This window comes from Carcharhinus amblyrhynchos, chromosome 10 (assembly GCF_965287045.1).
Source record: "Carcharhinus amblyrhynchos chromosome 10, sCarAmb.v2.hapA, whole genome shotgun sequence".
NCBI classification, from domain to species: domain Eukaryota; kingdom Metazoa; phylum Chordata; class Chondrichthyes; order Carcharhiniformes; family Carcharhinidae; genus Carcharhinus; species Carcharhinus amblyrhynchos.
Genome location: NC_137333.1, coordinates 47,600,199 through 47,617,615, shown reverse-complemented (window position 1 = coordinate 47,617,615; position 17,417 = coordinate 47,600,199). Strand labels below are relative to the sequence as shown.

At 42.0% G+C, this 17,417-nt stretch overlaps 1 protein-coding gene across 1 annotated transcript in view; it reads left to right on the top strand.

Moving 5' to 3' along the window:
* The window catches only part of LOC145349369 (deuterosome assembly protein 1-like), a 131,538-nt gene that overhangs the window by 93,212 nt on the left and 20,909 nt on the right, over nt 1-17,417 (top strand). Inside the window, exon 12 of the mRNA XM_080197885.1 lies at nt 1,010-1,215. Within this exon, the coding sequence (XP_080054011.1) occupies nt 1,010-1,215 (206 nt within the window). The remainder of the gene's footprint in view (nt 1-1,009; nt 1,216-17,417) is intronic.

Below are 17,417 nucleotides of genomic sequence, written 5' to 3'. Positions count from 1 at the left end.
CAGGAAGTGCTGGCAGAGCAACATGCAGTTACAAAAGATGCCGGTCATGCTGGGACCGGCATCTTTTGTAACTGTCTCTTGGAAATGCTACAGATACAAATTTCATATCCCTAGTGATAGCAGTTGAAGTCATGTTTACCACATTTGTTGGGGCATTTTGCCTTCAGTGGTTAGCATGGCTGCCTCATAGTGTCAGGGACCCAGATTTGATTCCTGGCTTGGATCACTGTCTATGTGGAGTCAGAATGTTCCCCCATGTCTGTATGGGTTCCTCTGGGTGCTCCAGTTTCTTCCCACGTTCTGAAAGACGTGCTGGTTAGGTGCATTGGCCATGCTAAATTTTCCCTCTGTGTACCCGAACAGGCACCAGAGTGTGGCGAATAGGGGATTTTCACAGTAACTTCATTGCAATGTTAATGTAAGCCTACTTGTGACTCAAATACATAAACTTAAATACATTTGCATAGAATAAACATACACCTTCCCATATGTGCATATGCATCCGTTGCCCAGATGGAGTCCAATCCTGGAAAATTGCAAAGAGGTGTGTGTGTGGCAGCGTGTCCATATGTAGCATTCCAGCTCTCCCTATCTCTCTCTGACCTGGTGAAAAATCACTTGGTTGGGGTGAGGAGAGTAAAGCAAAGCCTAATCCTGTATCTCTGAAATTGCTTAAATAGATTGACTCAATAGACTGCTAATTTGAAGTGCTCAATGACTCTGTGTTTCTAGTCCATGCTCTTTGCCTTGTGTTGTTTTATAGCTTGCATTGTTCATAACTTTTCCACTGTCTAAGTTTAAGTCATTGATTTTTTGAATGCACTAGCTTATTGTTTGTTTTAGTGATCTGGCTGACATAAATGTAGTTACCTCCTTCACGTGTTTTATGAAAAATTGCCATTTAGAACTTTATAGTGAAAGATCAATAAAGTACTTTTTGCCCATTATTGACTGAGCATTCTTTCTGGAGACTGATAGCATTTCAATGCATTTATTTCTCTCTTTGCAGATAGAAGATAATCAAGTGAAGGAGTTACAGAATGCTTACGTGGCCTCTATCAATAAACTGGGGCATGATAACAAACAATTACAGAAGAACTTGACCAAACTAAGAGCAGAGCTGGAAATGTCTTCCAAGACGAGCCAGGAAAAATATGAGGCAGCTCTTCGTCATACACAACAGGCTGTAGCAGACATGAAGGAGCACGAAGATAGGTAATGTTTCTATGTTTTTAAAGTTTCTATGGTTTTGCTGCAGTTATTATGGAGTGCTAAGTCTTTGAGAACTCAATTTTCTTTCTGACATTAAGGTTGACGTGTTCTCTGTTCATCAGTGAAATTACTTTATAGCATTTTATAATGCTTACTGTTGCAGAAATTTACCTAGTTATAAGAGTAATTCCTTATTGGTGGTCTTATTTGAGAAATGCAGAAACATTTTCACATTGTTTTTACCTTAAGTGTGGAAGAGCGTTTGTCATTCATAGAAAAATTTAATCAATGTATTTCATGAACCTGAGAGGATATGGGAAAAATATGTTTGTCTTGTTTATGGACTTCTGTGATGGAATATATGTCCTCCAATTCAGTCCACGTTAACCACTCAGTTAAACACAAAATCAGCTCTTCCGAGTACCCTATTTCTTAGCACAGCTTGAATGTTATGTAGAATCACCACCCATGGGGAAATTGTAAATAACAGTAACATTTAGAAAGGAAAGAATTGAAAAAACATTCATTAGTGTATCTTGTGAAGGACATAAATGCCAATCAGGTAGTTGCATAAATGCTCTGGTACTTTTGATTAAGGCCATTGGCTGGAGGAGCTGGCAGAAGAGCCCAAAGAAAGAATTTAATCATTGAAAGGAGGCAAAAAAAAAATCCTTATTAAGGCAAATCACGTAACAAGAGCTTTAAACTAAATAGTGGGAGAAGGGTTCCTGAGATGACAGTTAAAAGTTAATGAGGAAGCACAAAGCAATATGCAGTGTAGCAATTTGGAGGATGATAGCCAGAGTATGACACATATAGATATAAATGGATATGATATGATAATCATTACAGAGGCATAGTTGCAACATGATCATATCTCAGAACTGAATATTCAAGGGTATTCGACATTTAAGAAGGATAGGGAAAAATGAAAAGGGATGGGATGGCTCTCTGTTAATAAACGATGAGATCAGTAGTGTAGTGAGATATTGTTTTAGCTCCAAAGATCAAGATGTAGAATCAATTGGGTGGAGTTAAAAACAGCAAGAACATAAGTTACAGGTAGGAGTAGATTTTAAGCCTTCTAATAATAGTTGCGCAGAGGGACAGAGAATAAACGAAGAAATAACGGAGAGTTATAAGAAAAGTACTGGATTAAGCATGGGTGATTTTAATCTTCATAAAGATTTAATGAATCAGATTGACAAAGGTAGCCTTGAGAATGAGTTCAAAGGGCATATTTGGAACATTTTCTCAGAATAATACTTCCTGGAACTAACCTGTAACAAAACATATAGATCTGCTAATGTGTAATGAGATGGAATTAATTAATTATTCTATAATAAAGGATCTTCTCTGCAAGATGATCATAATATGAGGCAATTACAAATGTATGAAGACAGTGTTGGATACTGTGAACTGGGAACTTGGTTTAAAACGTAAGACTGTAGAGAAGTCATGGAAAACATTGAAGAAGGTATTTCATAACTCCCAGCATGTTATATACCATTGAGAAAGAAAGACTCTACAAAAAGGATGTACCATCTGTGGTTAATTTAGGAAGTTAAGATTGATACCAAATTGAACAAAAAGGAGGGAGACTCAAATGGAGACCATTTTGCGGGCTCCCTGCTGGGTGCCATGGCCTCCACGAGTCTTGGCAGCCAAATTTCTGGTGTCATCAGCCATGCACCAGTAATGAGCGCCAAGTTGCATAATTTATTTAAGTTGTAATTTTAATCTATTTTTAATATCATTTGTGGACCCGGGACTGAAATCTCCAGGCCCTCTAGTGTCTCCCCGCCCCCGTCAGAGTAGTTCACTCCAGCAGGGTTTGCTATAGTGCCCTGCTTGCCACCTTGGCAGTCTCAGCCTTGGCCCCCTAGTACTGTCCAGGAGGCAAATACTAATGCCCAGGGGGCACCTTGGCACTGCCCACAAGAGATTGGGCAATGCCAAGGAGACAGGCCTAATGGGTCCAGGGCCTGATGGGAATGGGGCCTCTGGGGCGATATCAGTGGGTGTGGGGAGTCCCACTGCCACTCTGAACTCAGGTTGAGTGATAGAGGGAGGGAGGCAGCAATCAGGGCTGGGCATGGGGAGGTAGGGGAAGGGCACTGGGGGCAAGCCTGCTGGGGAGTTCAGGGCTGCCAGCAGGGGAGGGGATTGAGAGGTCAGGGCTGCAATGAGGGAAACTTCAAGGTGGGCTGGGGGCAACTGGGGGAGGTCGAGGCTAGCCTGGATATGTACGGGGGGGGGCCAGTGATCAAGCCGTGGAGGGGTCGGAGAGCCATGATGGGGCTGGCCAGCGATTGAGCTGGCCAGCAATTGGGAGGTTGGCAGTGCGGGGCCATTGCGCATGCACTGATCTCAGCACTAACAGTTTGGCACATATGCTGTTGCCCACTCAGCGCTGTGCTGCCAGCCCCTTCAGCATGAATAGGCCCCATCACCTGAATTTCAGCGTGGTTCAAGCTGAGGCACTCTGCAGTGAACAGAGTGTGGAAGATTCATTTTGAAACTCCCACTGAAGAAAACCAATGGGATTTATTCCAGTTTATATGCGATTTCAGCACTTAGAATTTTTTAGGGAGAATCGCTCCCAAAATATATAACATTGCAAAGGTTAGTGTTAGGAGAGGAGATTGGGAAAATTTTAGAAACCATTAAAGGATGACTAAAAAAATACAGAGGGAGAAATTAGAAAATGAGCATTAACTAGCACAAAATATGAAAACAATCAGTAAGAGCTTTTACTAGTCTATTAAAAATAAGACTGTCATTAAAGAAAACATTGCTTCCTTAGATACTGTGAAATTAATAACGAAAATAGCAGACTTTGAACAAGTATTTTGTATCAGTCTTCATGGCAGCACATAAAAATTCCCAATAATAATAGTAGAAAATTGAAGGGACTAAAAGACGACATAACTTAAAACAAATACTATAAATGGAGTAAAAGTACTAGGAAAACTAATGGGAACCAAAAACTGACAAGTCCCCTGGACCGGATGACCTGCATCATTGGGTCTTAAAATAATGGCTGCAAAGACAGTGAATGCGTTGTTTGTAATTTCTGCAAAGATCCCTGTGGAATGAAAAACTGCAAATTTAACACCTATAGAGAAGACAATAGTTGTACATCTCTCTCACCTCTAAACTTTCCATCACCTCCTGGCCCTGCCATCAAAAATTCCAACGAACTGCAGACTTATGTTTGAATAATTTCAATTATCTCTGCAATCAAGGTAACAGATCATCAAAAAATATCACTTTTCCTTCATGGGAGCTAGCAGACGCTCCATGCTCTAACCTTAGGAGCTGCACAACTAACCTTTCAGCTGCACTCTTGAATTTTACAGTGTGTGACACCATTTCACCTAACAGTACTTCTATGCAGAATCTTGAAACCCTTCCTTCCATTTTAAGCTCCCTTTTCATGGTAACAAGGAAGCTTGCCCTTGTTGGTGGAGAATTGACATATAGTCGTGTCACTGAGGTCTGCAGTAGTCCCCCCACTGCAAATGCCAGAACTAGTCAATAACTCGTCATTGATTGAAAACAGACTTATTTTAGTTAATTCATGCAATTTGGGCCTCACTGGCGAGGAGGATAGCTAATATAAACCCAGTATTCAAAAAGGGAAGTTAAGAAAATATAGGGAACTATAGACCAGTGAGCCTAACATCAGTACTGGGGTATTGTTAGAGTCCATTATTAAGGATTTCATAACTGAGCATTTGGAAGGCAATGGTATAATCAAAGTCGGCATGAATTTACAGAAGGAAAATCATGCTTGACGAATCTATTGGAATTCTTTGAGGATGCAACTAGTAGAGTTGGCCAAGTGGATGTGGTTTATTTAGACTTTCAGAAGCCTTTTGACAGGGTCTCACATGACAGACTACTATGCAAAGTTAAAGTACATGGGATTGCCGATAATGTTTTGAGATGGATCAAACGCTGTTTAGCAGATAGGAAGCAAAGAGTTGGCAATCAGTGAATAGTAGGGTTTCAGAGGGATCTGTGTTAGGACCCCAACTGTTCACATTATAGATTTATGATCTGGAAGAGAGAATTGAATGTATCACCTCCAAATTTGCAGATGTTACAAAGTTGAATGGGAGGGTGAACTGTAAGGAGGATGCAGAGATGATTCAGCATGATTTGAACAGGCTGAAAGTGTGGGAATATGCATGGCAGATGCAATATAATGTGAATAAATGTGAGTTTATCCATTTTAGTAACAATAATAGGAAGACAGATTATTACTTGAACGGGTATAAACTGAGAGAGGTGGAGAGATTTTGCTGTTCTCGTTCATCAGTTGCTGAAAGCAAGCATGCAGGTACTGCTGACAGTAAAGAAGACAAATGGTATGTTGGTCTTCAGAGCGAGAGGGTTTAAATAGGGGATCGGCATATTTTACTGCAATTGTATAAGGTGTTGGTGAGGCTACACCCGGAGTATTGTGTGCAGTTTTGTGTGCAAGCCTGCATGTCCTTATCTAAGGAAGGATGTCCTTGCTTTAGAGAGAGTACAGTGAAGGTTCACCAGGCTGATTCCTGGAATGGCAGGTCTGTCATATGAGGAGAAATTAAGTTGGTTAGGATTATATTCACTGGTGTTTAGCAGAGTGAGAGGAGATCTCATAGAAACTTATAAAATTATAGAAGGGTTAGACAGGATGTATTCAGAAAGAATGTTCCCAATGGTGGGGGAGTCCAGAACTAGAGTTCATTGTTTGAGGGTAAGGGGTAAACCTTTTAGAATTGAGGTGAGGAGAAATTTCTTCACCCAGAGGGTGGTGAATGTATGGATTTCACTACCACAGAATGTAGCTGAGGCCAAAACGCTATCTGATTTCAAAAAGAAATTGAATATAACTCTTGGGCTAAAGAGATCAAGGGATATGGGGGGAAGAGGGGATCAGGATATTGAATTCAATGATCAGCCATGATCAAAATGAATGACAAAGCAGGCTTGAAGGTCTGAATGGCCTACTCTTGCTTCTAGTTTCTATGTTTCTATTGCCCATCCCTAACTATCCTTGAAAAGGTGGTGATGAGCTATCTTCTTGAACCACTGCAGTCAATGTGGTGTAGGTGCACTCACAAAGCTGTTAGGGAGAAAGTTCCAGAATATTGACCTAGCAACAGTGAAGGAACAGCAAATATATCTCCAAGTCAGGATGGTGAGTGGTTTGAAGGGGAACCTTCAGGTGGTAATGTGCTGCCCTGGTCCTTCTAGATGGTGGTAGCCACGGTTGTGGAAAGTAACTCCTAAGGAGCCATGATGAGTTCCTGCAGTGCGTCATTTAGATGGTGCACACTGCTGTTACTGTGTCGGTGGTGGAAGAAATGCATGTACATTGAAGGAGTACCAATCAAATGGGCTGCTTTGCCTGGAATAGTGTAAAGCTTCTTGAGTGTTGTTGAACAGTACTCATCCAGTTAAGTGGAGACTATTCCATCACACCTCTAACTTGTGCCTTGTAGATGGTGGACAGATTTTGGGGAGTGAGAGGATGAGTTAATCACCATAGGATTCCTGGCCTCTCACCTGCCCATGTAGCCAGAGTATTTATATAGCTCGTCCAGTTCAGCTTTGAGTCAATGATAATCAGGATGTTGATAATGGGAGATTCAGTGATGTTAACGTAATTTAATGTCAAGGGACAATGGTTAGATCCTCTCTTGTTGGAGATGGCCATTGCCTGGCATTTGTTTGGCACAAATGTTACTTACCAGTTGTCAGCCCAAACCTGCATGTTATTAGGGTCTTGCTGCATTTGGAGATGGACTGCTTCAGTATCTGAGGAGTTTTGAATGGTGCTGAACATTGTGCAGTCAACAGTGAATATCCCCATTTCAGACCTTGTGATGGAAGAAATGTCATGGATGAAACAACTGAAGATGGGTGGGCCTAGGGCATTACCTTGAGGAACTCCTGTAGTGATGTCCTTGAGCTGAGATGACTGACCTCTGACAACCACAACTATCTTCTTTTGTATTAGGCATGACTTCAGTGGAGAGTTTCCCCCTTTATTCCCATTGATGCCAGTTTTGCTAGGACTTTTTGATGCCATACTTGATCAAATACTGCCTTGATGTTAAAGACATCATATTGAAGATATTAAAGATGTTACTCTCACCTACTTCTGGTATTCAGCTCTTTTGTATGTATTTAGACCAAGGCTGTGTAGAGATCAGGAACTGAGTGGCCCTGGTGGAACCTGAGTTCAGAAAGTGCTGCTTGATAGCAGTGCAGATGACCCCTTTACCAATGATCCAGAGTAGGTTGATGGGGCTGTGATTGGCTGGGTTCGATTTGTCCTTTCATGCACACAACAAACGCGGGCAATTTCCTTCATTCATGGGTAGATGTCAGTGTTGTAGCTGTACTGGAACAACTTGCCTAGGGACACAGCAAGTTCTGAAGCACAATTCCTCAGTACAATTGCTGGAATATTGTCAGGACCCTTTGCAATATCCTTCAGCTGTTTCTTGATATCGCTTAGAGCAAATTGCTTAGAATGGCTGAAGGCTAATATTTGACATGCTGGGGACCTCCTGAGCAGGCCAAGATGGTTCATCTACTTTGCACTTCTGAGTGAAGATTGTTACAAACGCTTCAGCCTTATCTTTCGTACCTGTGGAGTCTCTTCCTCCAGTGAGTTGTTTAACTGCCCACCGCTAGTCACACCTGGGTGTGGCAGGACTGCAGTGCTTAGATCTGATCTGTTGGTTGTGGAATTGCTTAGCTCTATCACTTGCTGCTTATGCTGTTGACACACAAGTAGTCCTGTATTGTACTTTCACCAGGTTGACGCCTCATTTTTAGGTATGTTTGGCCCTGCTTCTGGCATTTGATCCTGCTCTCTTCCTTGAACCAAGATTCATCCTCTGGCTTGGTGGTATTGATGAAATAAGGGACATGCCAGGCCATGAGGTTACAGATTGTGATTGAGTACAATTCTGCTGCTGCAGCTGGCCCACAGCATTTCATGGTTACCCAGTCTTGAGTTGCTAGGTCTGATCAAAGTCTATCCCATTTAGCACTGTGGTAGTGCCACACAACACAATGGAAGGTATTCTCAACATGAAGATGGGTCATTGTCTCCATAAGGAATCAGCCACATTGCTGTGGATCTGGAGTCAATTGTAGGCCCAATTTCTGTCCTGAATGGACATTAGTGAAACAGATGGGGTTTTACAACAAGCAACAGTGATCTCATCATTAGATTTTTAATTCCAGATGTTTACTGAATTCAACTGCAAGCTTTTGATAGTGAGGATCAATTAAGCAGAAATCTACAGACCCATACTGCTAATTTTTTGATTAAAGTTCAGCCAATTGTTTGACAACGCTGTAGGATGATTATTGGTAAAGAAGATAATGTGTTGTGATGGACTCAGTAGTTAGCAGAGTCTGGTGGGGTTCGGCAAATAGTATCAACCAGGAGAATGGCAACTGTGGCCCCAAGGAAGGATGGGCAGCTCAATGGTGCAGGTCAATCACAAGGTGGGTGTGGGGAAGATCAACTCTGCCAATCCCAGCAGCAGAACGGGAAGGAAGACCGCAGGAGACATAATTGCCAGACAGAGGAAGAAGGGCTTGAAAACCTGAGTCCACATGACCCAAGGAGGTGTGAAGCACAACAGGACATTTTGATCTGGCATGATCAAGGGTTTCAAGTGACCAGCTTTGAGCATCAGAAGAGACTGTGTTGCAGCTGAATAAATTTTAAAAAGATAGATCCAGAAGCTAGCAACAAGCAAATTCAAAGGTTTTGCAACTGTTTCTTAACTGAGCTATTGACCTTGTTTCTCCAGGCATCCTCCTGCTGACAAAGTTTTCTCAGCATGGCCTCAGTATAACTAACACCCACTTCTGCCAAAGGGACAAATACAAAACCACAGGCTGGCATCCTGTGTCAAAACCTTGGTACCTCCTGGAGTATATCAGTCTTCAGGTCAATATTGACATGGTCTCCTGGTCAGTGAATTTTACTCAGTCAGTGCTGAGACATTTTGGATTATGTTCATACTGTTCATCAAAACACTTTTACTGATACAACGGGCCATAATTCTGAGCTCTAGGGCAATGTGTTTTGTTCTGAATTGTTAAGCATCATTAAATAGCTGAAGGGATTGAGAGTAAAAGAATTATGTATAGAGCCATAAGTAATGCTTTTTGTTATTTGTTTAATTATCAACATGCTGCAGAGGACTGATGACTGCTGGTCAGATCATCAGCTTGTTCAATTGGTGATAACCATCCACTTTGCGCTGAGACATTGCAAGGCCCAAAGTCCTGGAGAAAGAAGATTAGCGTCTCAGCCCTAAGGCAGCCCAAATGAAGAGAGGAATGCCAAGTGCAGCTTACAACCAAATGAAAAATGTCCTGACGTCCAAAATAATTCCACAACAAATAAGGACAGATGAAGTAAAGTCAGCTGTACCAGAGTCTTGTGCCCACACTATTGATTTTGAACATTGTGATTGTTCGATGAAAACATACAAAATATGAGTCCTCCTGGAACAAAATCAAGCAGCCTTCATTGCATGCCAAACAACCCAAGGTTGCTGTTGAGAAGGCAGCATTCTAATAGCTCAAGGCTGATGCACAAAGACAAATCTGAAAGATAATGGACATGGCAAGAGAAAACCCAAGAGAGACAACATTATGCGGATCATCATGATATGCAAAGTTTTTTGAAGACTGCATGCCCATTAAGGTTAAATGGACAAGTCCAACTGCTAACAGGATATTGTTTCACTTCTTATGAATGACAATGCCACCATCAATGCTGGAAAAAACATTTTGAACAACTCAGCTGAACTGGCACTGCCAGCTGACACTCTCCAGGCTCTACGCTTGTATCCTGTGGCAGAATCCATTGGAGAAACGCCTTCAATAGGGAAACAGCAACAAGCAATAAAACGGATGAAGAACAACAAAGCCTGCACCCCTATGTTATAGCAAAAGAGGTCTTCAAAACTGGCATGCTTTTACTCACATGAAGATTCCACGTAATCATCCTATGGACTTGGGAGGAAAAACCTACAGCTTCAGGGATACAATAATTGTAACATCTTCAAGAAGGGAAATATATCATGTTTTGGAAACTCAATATTTTTCCTTCTTATCCATAGCAGGGGAGACCCTGACATACATTCTTATGAATTGTCTATTTCCTATGGGTGAAAGATCAACCCATGTGGGCAGAGTTTTACCGGTTCGCCCCATCCATTGATGGGCAGAGCGAGCTGGTAAAATCACATGAGAGCAAAGAAATCAGGATCATACCTGATTTCTCAGCTCTCTCAATTTTACGAGAGCCAGATTTTCAGGTCAGGTCAGCCTGTCACAGGAAATGGGTGAGATGCTGAATAACATATTTAAGTTTTAATTTCCATCTGTTTAGTGAGCCCACTGGTCAATCGTCTGGGCTCACTTGCCTTTATGGCCCTGCAGGAGATTTTCTCTCCAGCAAGAAAAACACCTGCTCGCCATGAATGGGGAACAGTCCTATTGCCCCTTGGGTGGTGCCAGCCTGGCAGTGCTACCCTGGCACCTTGGCGCTGTCCATTGGGCAGTGGCTGGTGTTGGAGTCTATGGAGACAGGGCCTGAAGGGGGTGGGGCCTGTAGGACGCCAGGTATGAAGGGACAGCCCGATCAAGAAGGGTGGGGGTGGGAGGTGATGGTGGCCCACTGTGCACTCTGCAATGGGATCAGATTGGGGAGGGAGGGGAGACCCACTGCCACTCCGCAACAGGATCAGATCAGGGAAGAAGGAGGGGGGGAGCGTTGTTGGCTGCCACAGTGCAGTTGTGATTAGATCAGGAGAGGGGGCAGTGGAGGCTAGATGCCCATGCACTGTGAGGCTTGTGATTGGCTGTGTCCCTGTGATCACATGGGGGGATAGTGGAGCTGGTTAAGGCTGCCTGCCTGTCAGACCCCTGCTGTTGAATTGGGCCTGTTCAACATCAGAGGTCTGCAGTGTGCAATAGCTCTCTCTATAGACTGGCTGGTGAATTAAACCCAGCCCATTGCCTACAGCAGCTAGAAAGAGCCTACACCATTTTTTCAATGACATTAGAGTGAGTGTGAAAACTCACCCAAAAATCAGAACAGGAGCTCTCTCAAGTTCACATCATTCAAATCATTCTCATAAAATTCCACCCACAGTGTGGCTTTAGACCTGCCACAGGGAGCTCCGGAAGGTCCTTATTGCCAGACAAATTGAAAAAAAATGTGGAGAGCACCAACAGCTCTCCACTGCATTCACTGACCTGAGAAAAGCATTTGATTCTGTAAATTGCACAGCTCTTTAGATTGTACTCCAATGAATTGAATGTTCAAGATACTTCATCACAATTCTCCAATTGCTTGTTGATGTTTAGAGTGGGCTTGACTTGGAGATTTGAAACCGTCACCTTCAAAATCTGGACTGGGGTCAGGCAGTATGATAACTGCACTACTATTAACAATCTGTTTGACAGTCGCTATTCATCTCATCAATGATCAGTTGCCTTCTGATGTGAATATTAAACACCATTTAGATGAAAAAGTCTTTAACCTCAGTTAGCTCTGTGCCGAACCTTTACCAACCATCATTGACATACGAAATCTATGTTATATATGTGTGACTGCAGTCTCACTGCACACTCTGCATCAGATTTACAAACCACTTGATCTCTTCAATTCTGTATACTGGAAACTTGATCTGCTCTTGAATGTTGTCAAAATAAAACTAATGTCAACCAAACCAAGCTGGCCAAATTATTCACCTCCCATGTATGCTGAAGAAGAGACTCTGGAATGTATTCAATGCACTCCATGTCTTGACAGCCAGCTCTCTTACAAGACATTCATTGCTGCTCAATTGCACCAGCATAGTCTTCCACAAATTATGATAGTGAATGTTTGACAATAAAGACCTCTGCAAGTTAACAAAAGTCTTAGCATACAGCTCAGTTGTCATCACCACACCCTTCTAGTGAGACTTGGACTGTGCATCAACCACATATAAGAGCATCAGAGAAATTCCACTACAATGCCTCTGCCACATCCTTGGGATTCAACAGGAGTACCGTTGAACAAACAATACTGTTATTCTTGAAGCATTTCACAAGTATTTAAGCAAAATTCATGTAAAATCAACTTTGTGGTCTGGTCAGTGTCTGGATGGCCAAAAGCCACCTCCCCTGCCAGATCCTCTTAAATGACTAACATTTGGAGAGGACAAAGAAAGTACTTCAAACACACGTTGGAGTTCTCCTTAAAGAAACCCAGGACTGACCTTAACTTCTGGAATAAGCTTGTTGCCAATCATTCAAAAAGATGACAACTAGCCCATAAAGCTGCATCAAGCTTTGAGTCACAACATCCTAATGATGGGGCAAAATATTCTACATTGAACTTGAATGCTGGATTAGACTACCTCATGGTCTATCAAGCCCCATATGCTGAATGATATACAAGTCAAGAATTGACCTATTCAGTTCCATGAAGGCCCATGGCAGAAACATATAACTCTGAGTAGATGTCATCTTCAACTTGAGGGACAGCTAATGATGCTTCTGTCCACCCAGCATGCCACAGGAGCTTATGTTAATTTTCAAGGAATTTTATTGATAGGGTTAATGTATCTTCTACTTTCATTGAGTTGATTTAAATGCCCTTAATGATGTCTCCATTATTTTTAGCTCTCTCCAAATGAAAACTTAGACCATAATTATTGCATGAGATGTAAAATTGTGGGAGGTGCACTATTATTCAGAATGCAGAAGAGGAAGCTTTAGGTGTCACAGATAGGTAGAGGAGCAAAGCTACACAAGATGGCAAGTTTTGCGATAGGGTATGAATAGAAGGTGAAGAAAAACAAAGAATTATTAAAGATTGGACAAGGCTTAGCATACTTATTCTGAGTCTTATGTGCTTTCTCAAAGAGTTACAAAGCCTTTACTCTTGGCATCTTTTCATTTAGTGGCAAAGATCAATGTGTGTATAGCAAAACAAAATTGTGTTTCATATTGTAATGGATGCTTTTTAAGAGGAAGAGAACATATTTATATCTACAGCCCCTGCCACTTCCTAATCACCTCTATTGTGGAATTTTGTCTTACAAAAAGTATCAAGTCAGAATAATTGTTACTGATGAAACATTGATCACAGGTAAGAATAAACACCACCAATATACAAAACAGATTGATACATATATACCTTCAGTATCAACACACAGAACGGCTTCCTTAATGCTGTATCTGAGACTATCTTCCAATGTCTCATTTTGCTGCTTATACAGTGACACCAATTATTTGGGGAGGTCTTCAAAAATAATACCTGCTGAGTGCTACAACTCCTGACACCATTTAAATTTGATAGATTGGGCTCCAGACATTACTTAAAGGTACTCACAAATATTTGTAAATGATCATTCTAATACTGATTTTTAGTAATGCTTTTGAGTTGGAACTTTTTAAGCATTAACTTAATTTTACACCCCAAAAGTGCCTGAAAATAAGTAACAATTCAAAAAATCAGTTTATACTATCCAATTACTCTGTCAAAAACATCTGCTGGTTAAGGAACTTAGGATTCTCTGGCCGTGCTTGCCTCAAAAGCAGTAAAATCCACCCAAAGTCAATGGACCTTTGGGGGTCTGCCCCTCGCCTGCCAAAATTCCTGTGGCAAGCAGGATGGGAGAAATCCCACCCACTTTCCTCAGAGATAACATTCAAGAATGACTTTGGTTCATATGCTCTGAGTAGACTTTCATCTTTAATGACAGGGTGTTAAACGAAGGAACATTTAAAGGAAGATCTGGCAAGAAGAATCGCACAAAAATAAAAGAATCAGCCTGATTTTCTACATTGGAATTTTGGCCTGACTTTTTACACCCATCTAAAGCAAAAAAAAATTCTATTTTACTTCTTCATGCCTGCTGTCTCATCTTTCCACTTGATTTTCAATAATCACTATGAATTTTTTTTGTCAGAACCGTCCTTATTTTCATGCATACTTATTTCTTATCTTTGCAATTGCTGATTTCTAGAATTTTGGAAAAAATATTTGAACCGTCTGCTATCACGAAAGAGATCTGTCCAGTGCACCGCTCACAATAGTACCAGCCTTACGTGGTGCCAAATTTTGTCATTTTGCAACCTTATTATCTGAGTTTCTTTGATTCGAACACCATCTTACTCATTTTGCCCACCCCCATCAGAGCCCTGCTTGTTCATTTAAGATTAATGTATGCTAGATTTCCTTTATTATTGACTTGTGTTTTTAAAGTTTCAAAGTGTTAAACCCTGCAGAATTATTCAACAGATATGATTTTTTTAAACATGCGGTTACCATTGGGAATTTATTAATATTCTTGTTGACAATTGCTCTTTCAATTTAATCATTTTTGCCACTATGCATCTGATTACTGATCAACCAGTGAATCCTAGCTGAGTTAAACTGATTAATATTCATGCACAATGTAGACTATGGAGCCTATAACTCACTTGAGCATTAATAAATAAAATATCCCTCACAGGAGCAAAGAAATTGTCAATTTTTATTTTACTTGGCCTTGATGTTAATTGGGATTGGTGGGGCTGGCAAGTTAAAATGGAAAGAGAAACTTATCCACTCCTTTCCTGTTTGATTCAGACTGATTCTTAATTTTAAATGGCAGATGGCAGGGACACCCAGCTCAAGCTTATTATGATTCTCTTTAAACAGGCAGATTAGACGTCAATGAAGACATAGGGGTCCCAACTGAGCAGGGGACCAGTGAGAGTTCCCACCAGGCCAAATCTTCCAGAAATAACAAACAAGTGCATCAAACTACAGGGAGAGATTTTCCATCCCCATTTTCGGTGGACGGGAATAGCAGAGGGGGCAGAGAATTGAGCTGGAGACCTAAAATGGCTTTTATGCCTATGGGATTTCCCCATTCGATTGCCCCCGGCCCCACCAATGATGTAACGGGGTTCCTGTCATGCAATACCAGGAATCCTGTTATAAGATATTTAAAATAATTAGCAGACTGACACCCCCCTACCAAGAGAAACCAACCCCACCCCCCCCTGGCTTCCCCCCCGCACCCCCCCACCCCCCACCCCCACCACCACCACTAGTGTGATGTCACGTCAGCACAGTTTACAACAGGTTTTTAAAAACAAGGAACTGGCAAATAGAACCTGCTGGGGACACAGGTGGAAAGGGTCATCCCCATGCAGGGAAATCATGTTGAAGCTATATAAAACCTTGGTTAGACTACATTTGGAATATTATGCGCCAGACTACCAGAAGGAAGTGGAAGCTTTGGAGAAAGTGCAAATAAGGTTCACCAAGATGTTACCTGATCTTGAAGGCATTGACTATGAGGAAAGGTCAAATAAACTAGGATTGTTTTCACTGGAAAGACAGAGGCTGAGGGGAGACCTGATAGAGGTCTACAAAATTATGAGAGACGTAGACAGGGTGGATAGTCAGCCTTTTTCCCAGGGTTGAAGTGTCAATTACAGGTTCAAGGTGAGAGGGGGAAAGTTTAAGGAAGATGTGCAGGGGAAGGTTTTCATGCAGAGAGTGGTGGGTATCTGGAATGCGCTGCCGGAGGATGTGGTGGAATCAGACACATTGGCAACATTTAAGAAGCATCTCGATGGGTACATTAAATAGGGAGGAAATATAGAGATATGGATCGAGTATGAACAGAAAGTTTTAAAAAAAAAACTCATGCAGACATAGGGAGAATATGCAAACGCCACACATATAGTCACTCAAGGCTGGAATTGAGCCCCGGTCCCTCATGCTGTGAGGCAGCAGTGCTAACCATTGTGCCATCGTGCCAGGGTGATTCTTACAGAAGAGAAAATTCAGGGGAATTTTCAGGGAAAACTCATGGGAGTTTAGGTAGAATAGATAGGGAGAGGTCAAGAACTAGAGCACCTTGTTTTAAAATGATTGACAAAAAATTAAAAATGACATGAGGAAAAAGATTTCCACACAGTGTGGAATTGGAATCTGGAATTTATTGCCTGAGAGAGTGGTGGAGGCAAAGTCAATTATAGCTTTTAAAAGGGAATTCAAAAATTATCTGCAGAAAAAAATTGCAGGTCTATGAAGAAAAGGTATGGGAATATAGGAGCGGCTGAGTTGATTTTGCGGAGAACCAGCACCGACATATTGGAATGAGTAACTTCCTCCTGTAACCACTCTAAGATTCTATGATATGCATGCTGAGTCCAGACGACTGTAAAGTGCCACTCAAAAGGTGATGTGCCGCTTCTTTGAGCTTCGCTGGAATATTGCAGCAGGCCAAGGACAGAAAGGCCAGAGTGGGAGTAAAGAACTAAAATAACTGGCGATTAAAAGCTTAGAGTCACGCTTGCAGACTGACCAGATGTATTCCACAAAATAGTCAAACAGCCTGCATTTGGCTTCCCCATTATAGAGGAGAACGAGTCATAGAGTGGGATTTTACGATCTTGCTCGTCCCAAAACAGTAAAATCCACCCAAGGTCAATGGCCTCTAACCTGCTCTGGTTCCCATCATGGGTGGGGCAGGAAAATTCCAGCCATAGTGTCTCATCATGTGCCAATTGTCAATGTCCCTGTTTCCTACTGAGACTAGTTGCTTGAGGACTAGGACAGATCTTAATGCTTGGCTCATGTGCCCTGTCAGGAAATTGGACACAGACACATAGCATGAATACAAGAAGAGACATGTCAGTTCCTCTTCTTTCATTGATCTCACTGTGCTTGAGGCAGTTTCAGGATCTGACAGAGGAGTGAAAGACAAAGATTAGCGGTTAGCCACAGAACATAAGAACATAAGAAATAGGAGCAGGAGTAGGCCATCTAGCCCTTCGAGCCTGCCCCGCCATTCAATAAGATCATGGCTGATCTGTCGTGGCTCAGTTCCACATTCCCGCCCTCTCCCCATAACCCTTAATTCCTTCGCTTATCAAAAACCCATCAACCCGCATCTTAAAAATATTTAGCGAGGCAGCCTCCACCACCTCAACGGGCAGAGAATTCCAGAGATTCACCACCCTTTGAGTGAAGGAGTTCCTCCTCAACTCCTTTTTAAACCGCCCCCCCCCCTTTATCTTGAGGCTGTGCCCCCTAGTCCTACTGCCCTTTCTGAGCGGGAAGAGTCTCTCCACCTCTATCCTATCCATCCCATTCATCATCTTAT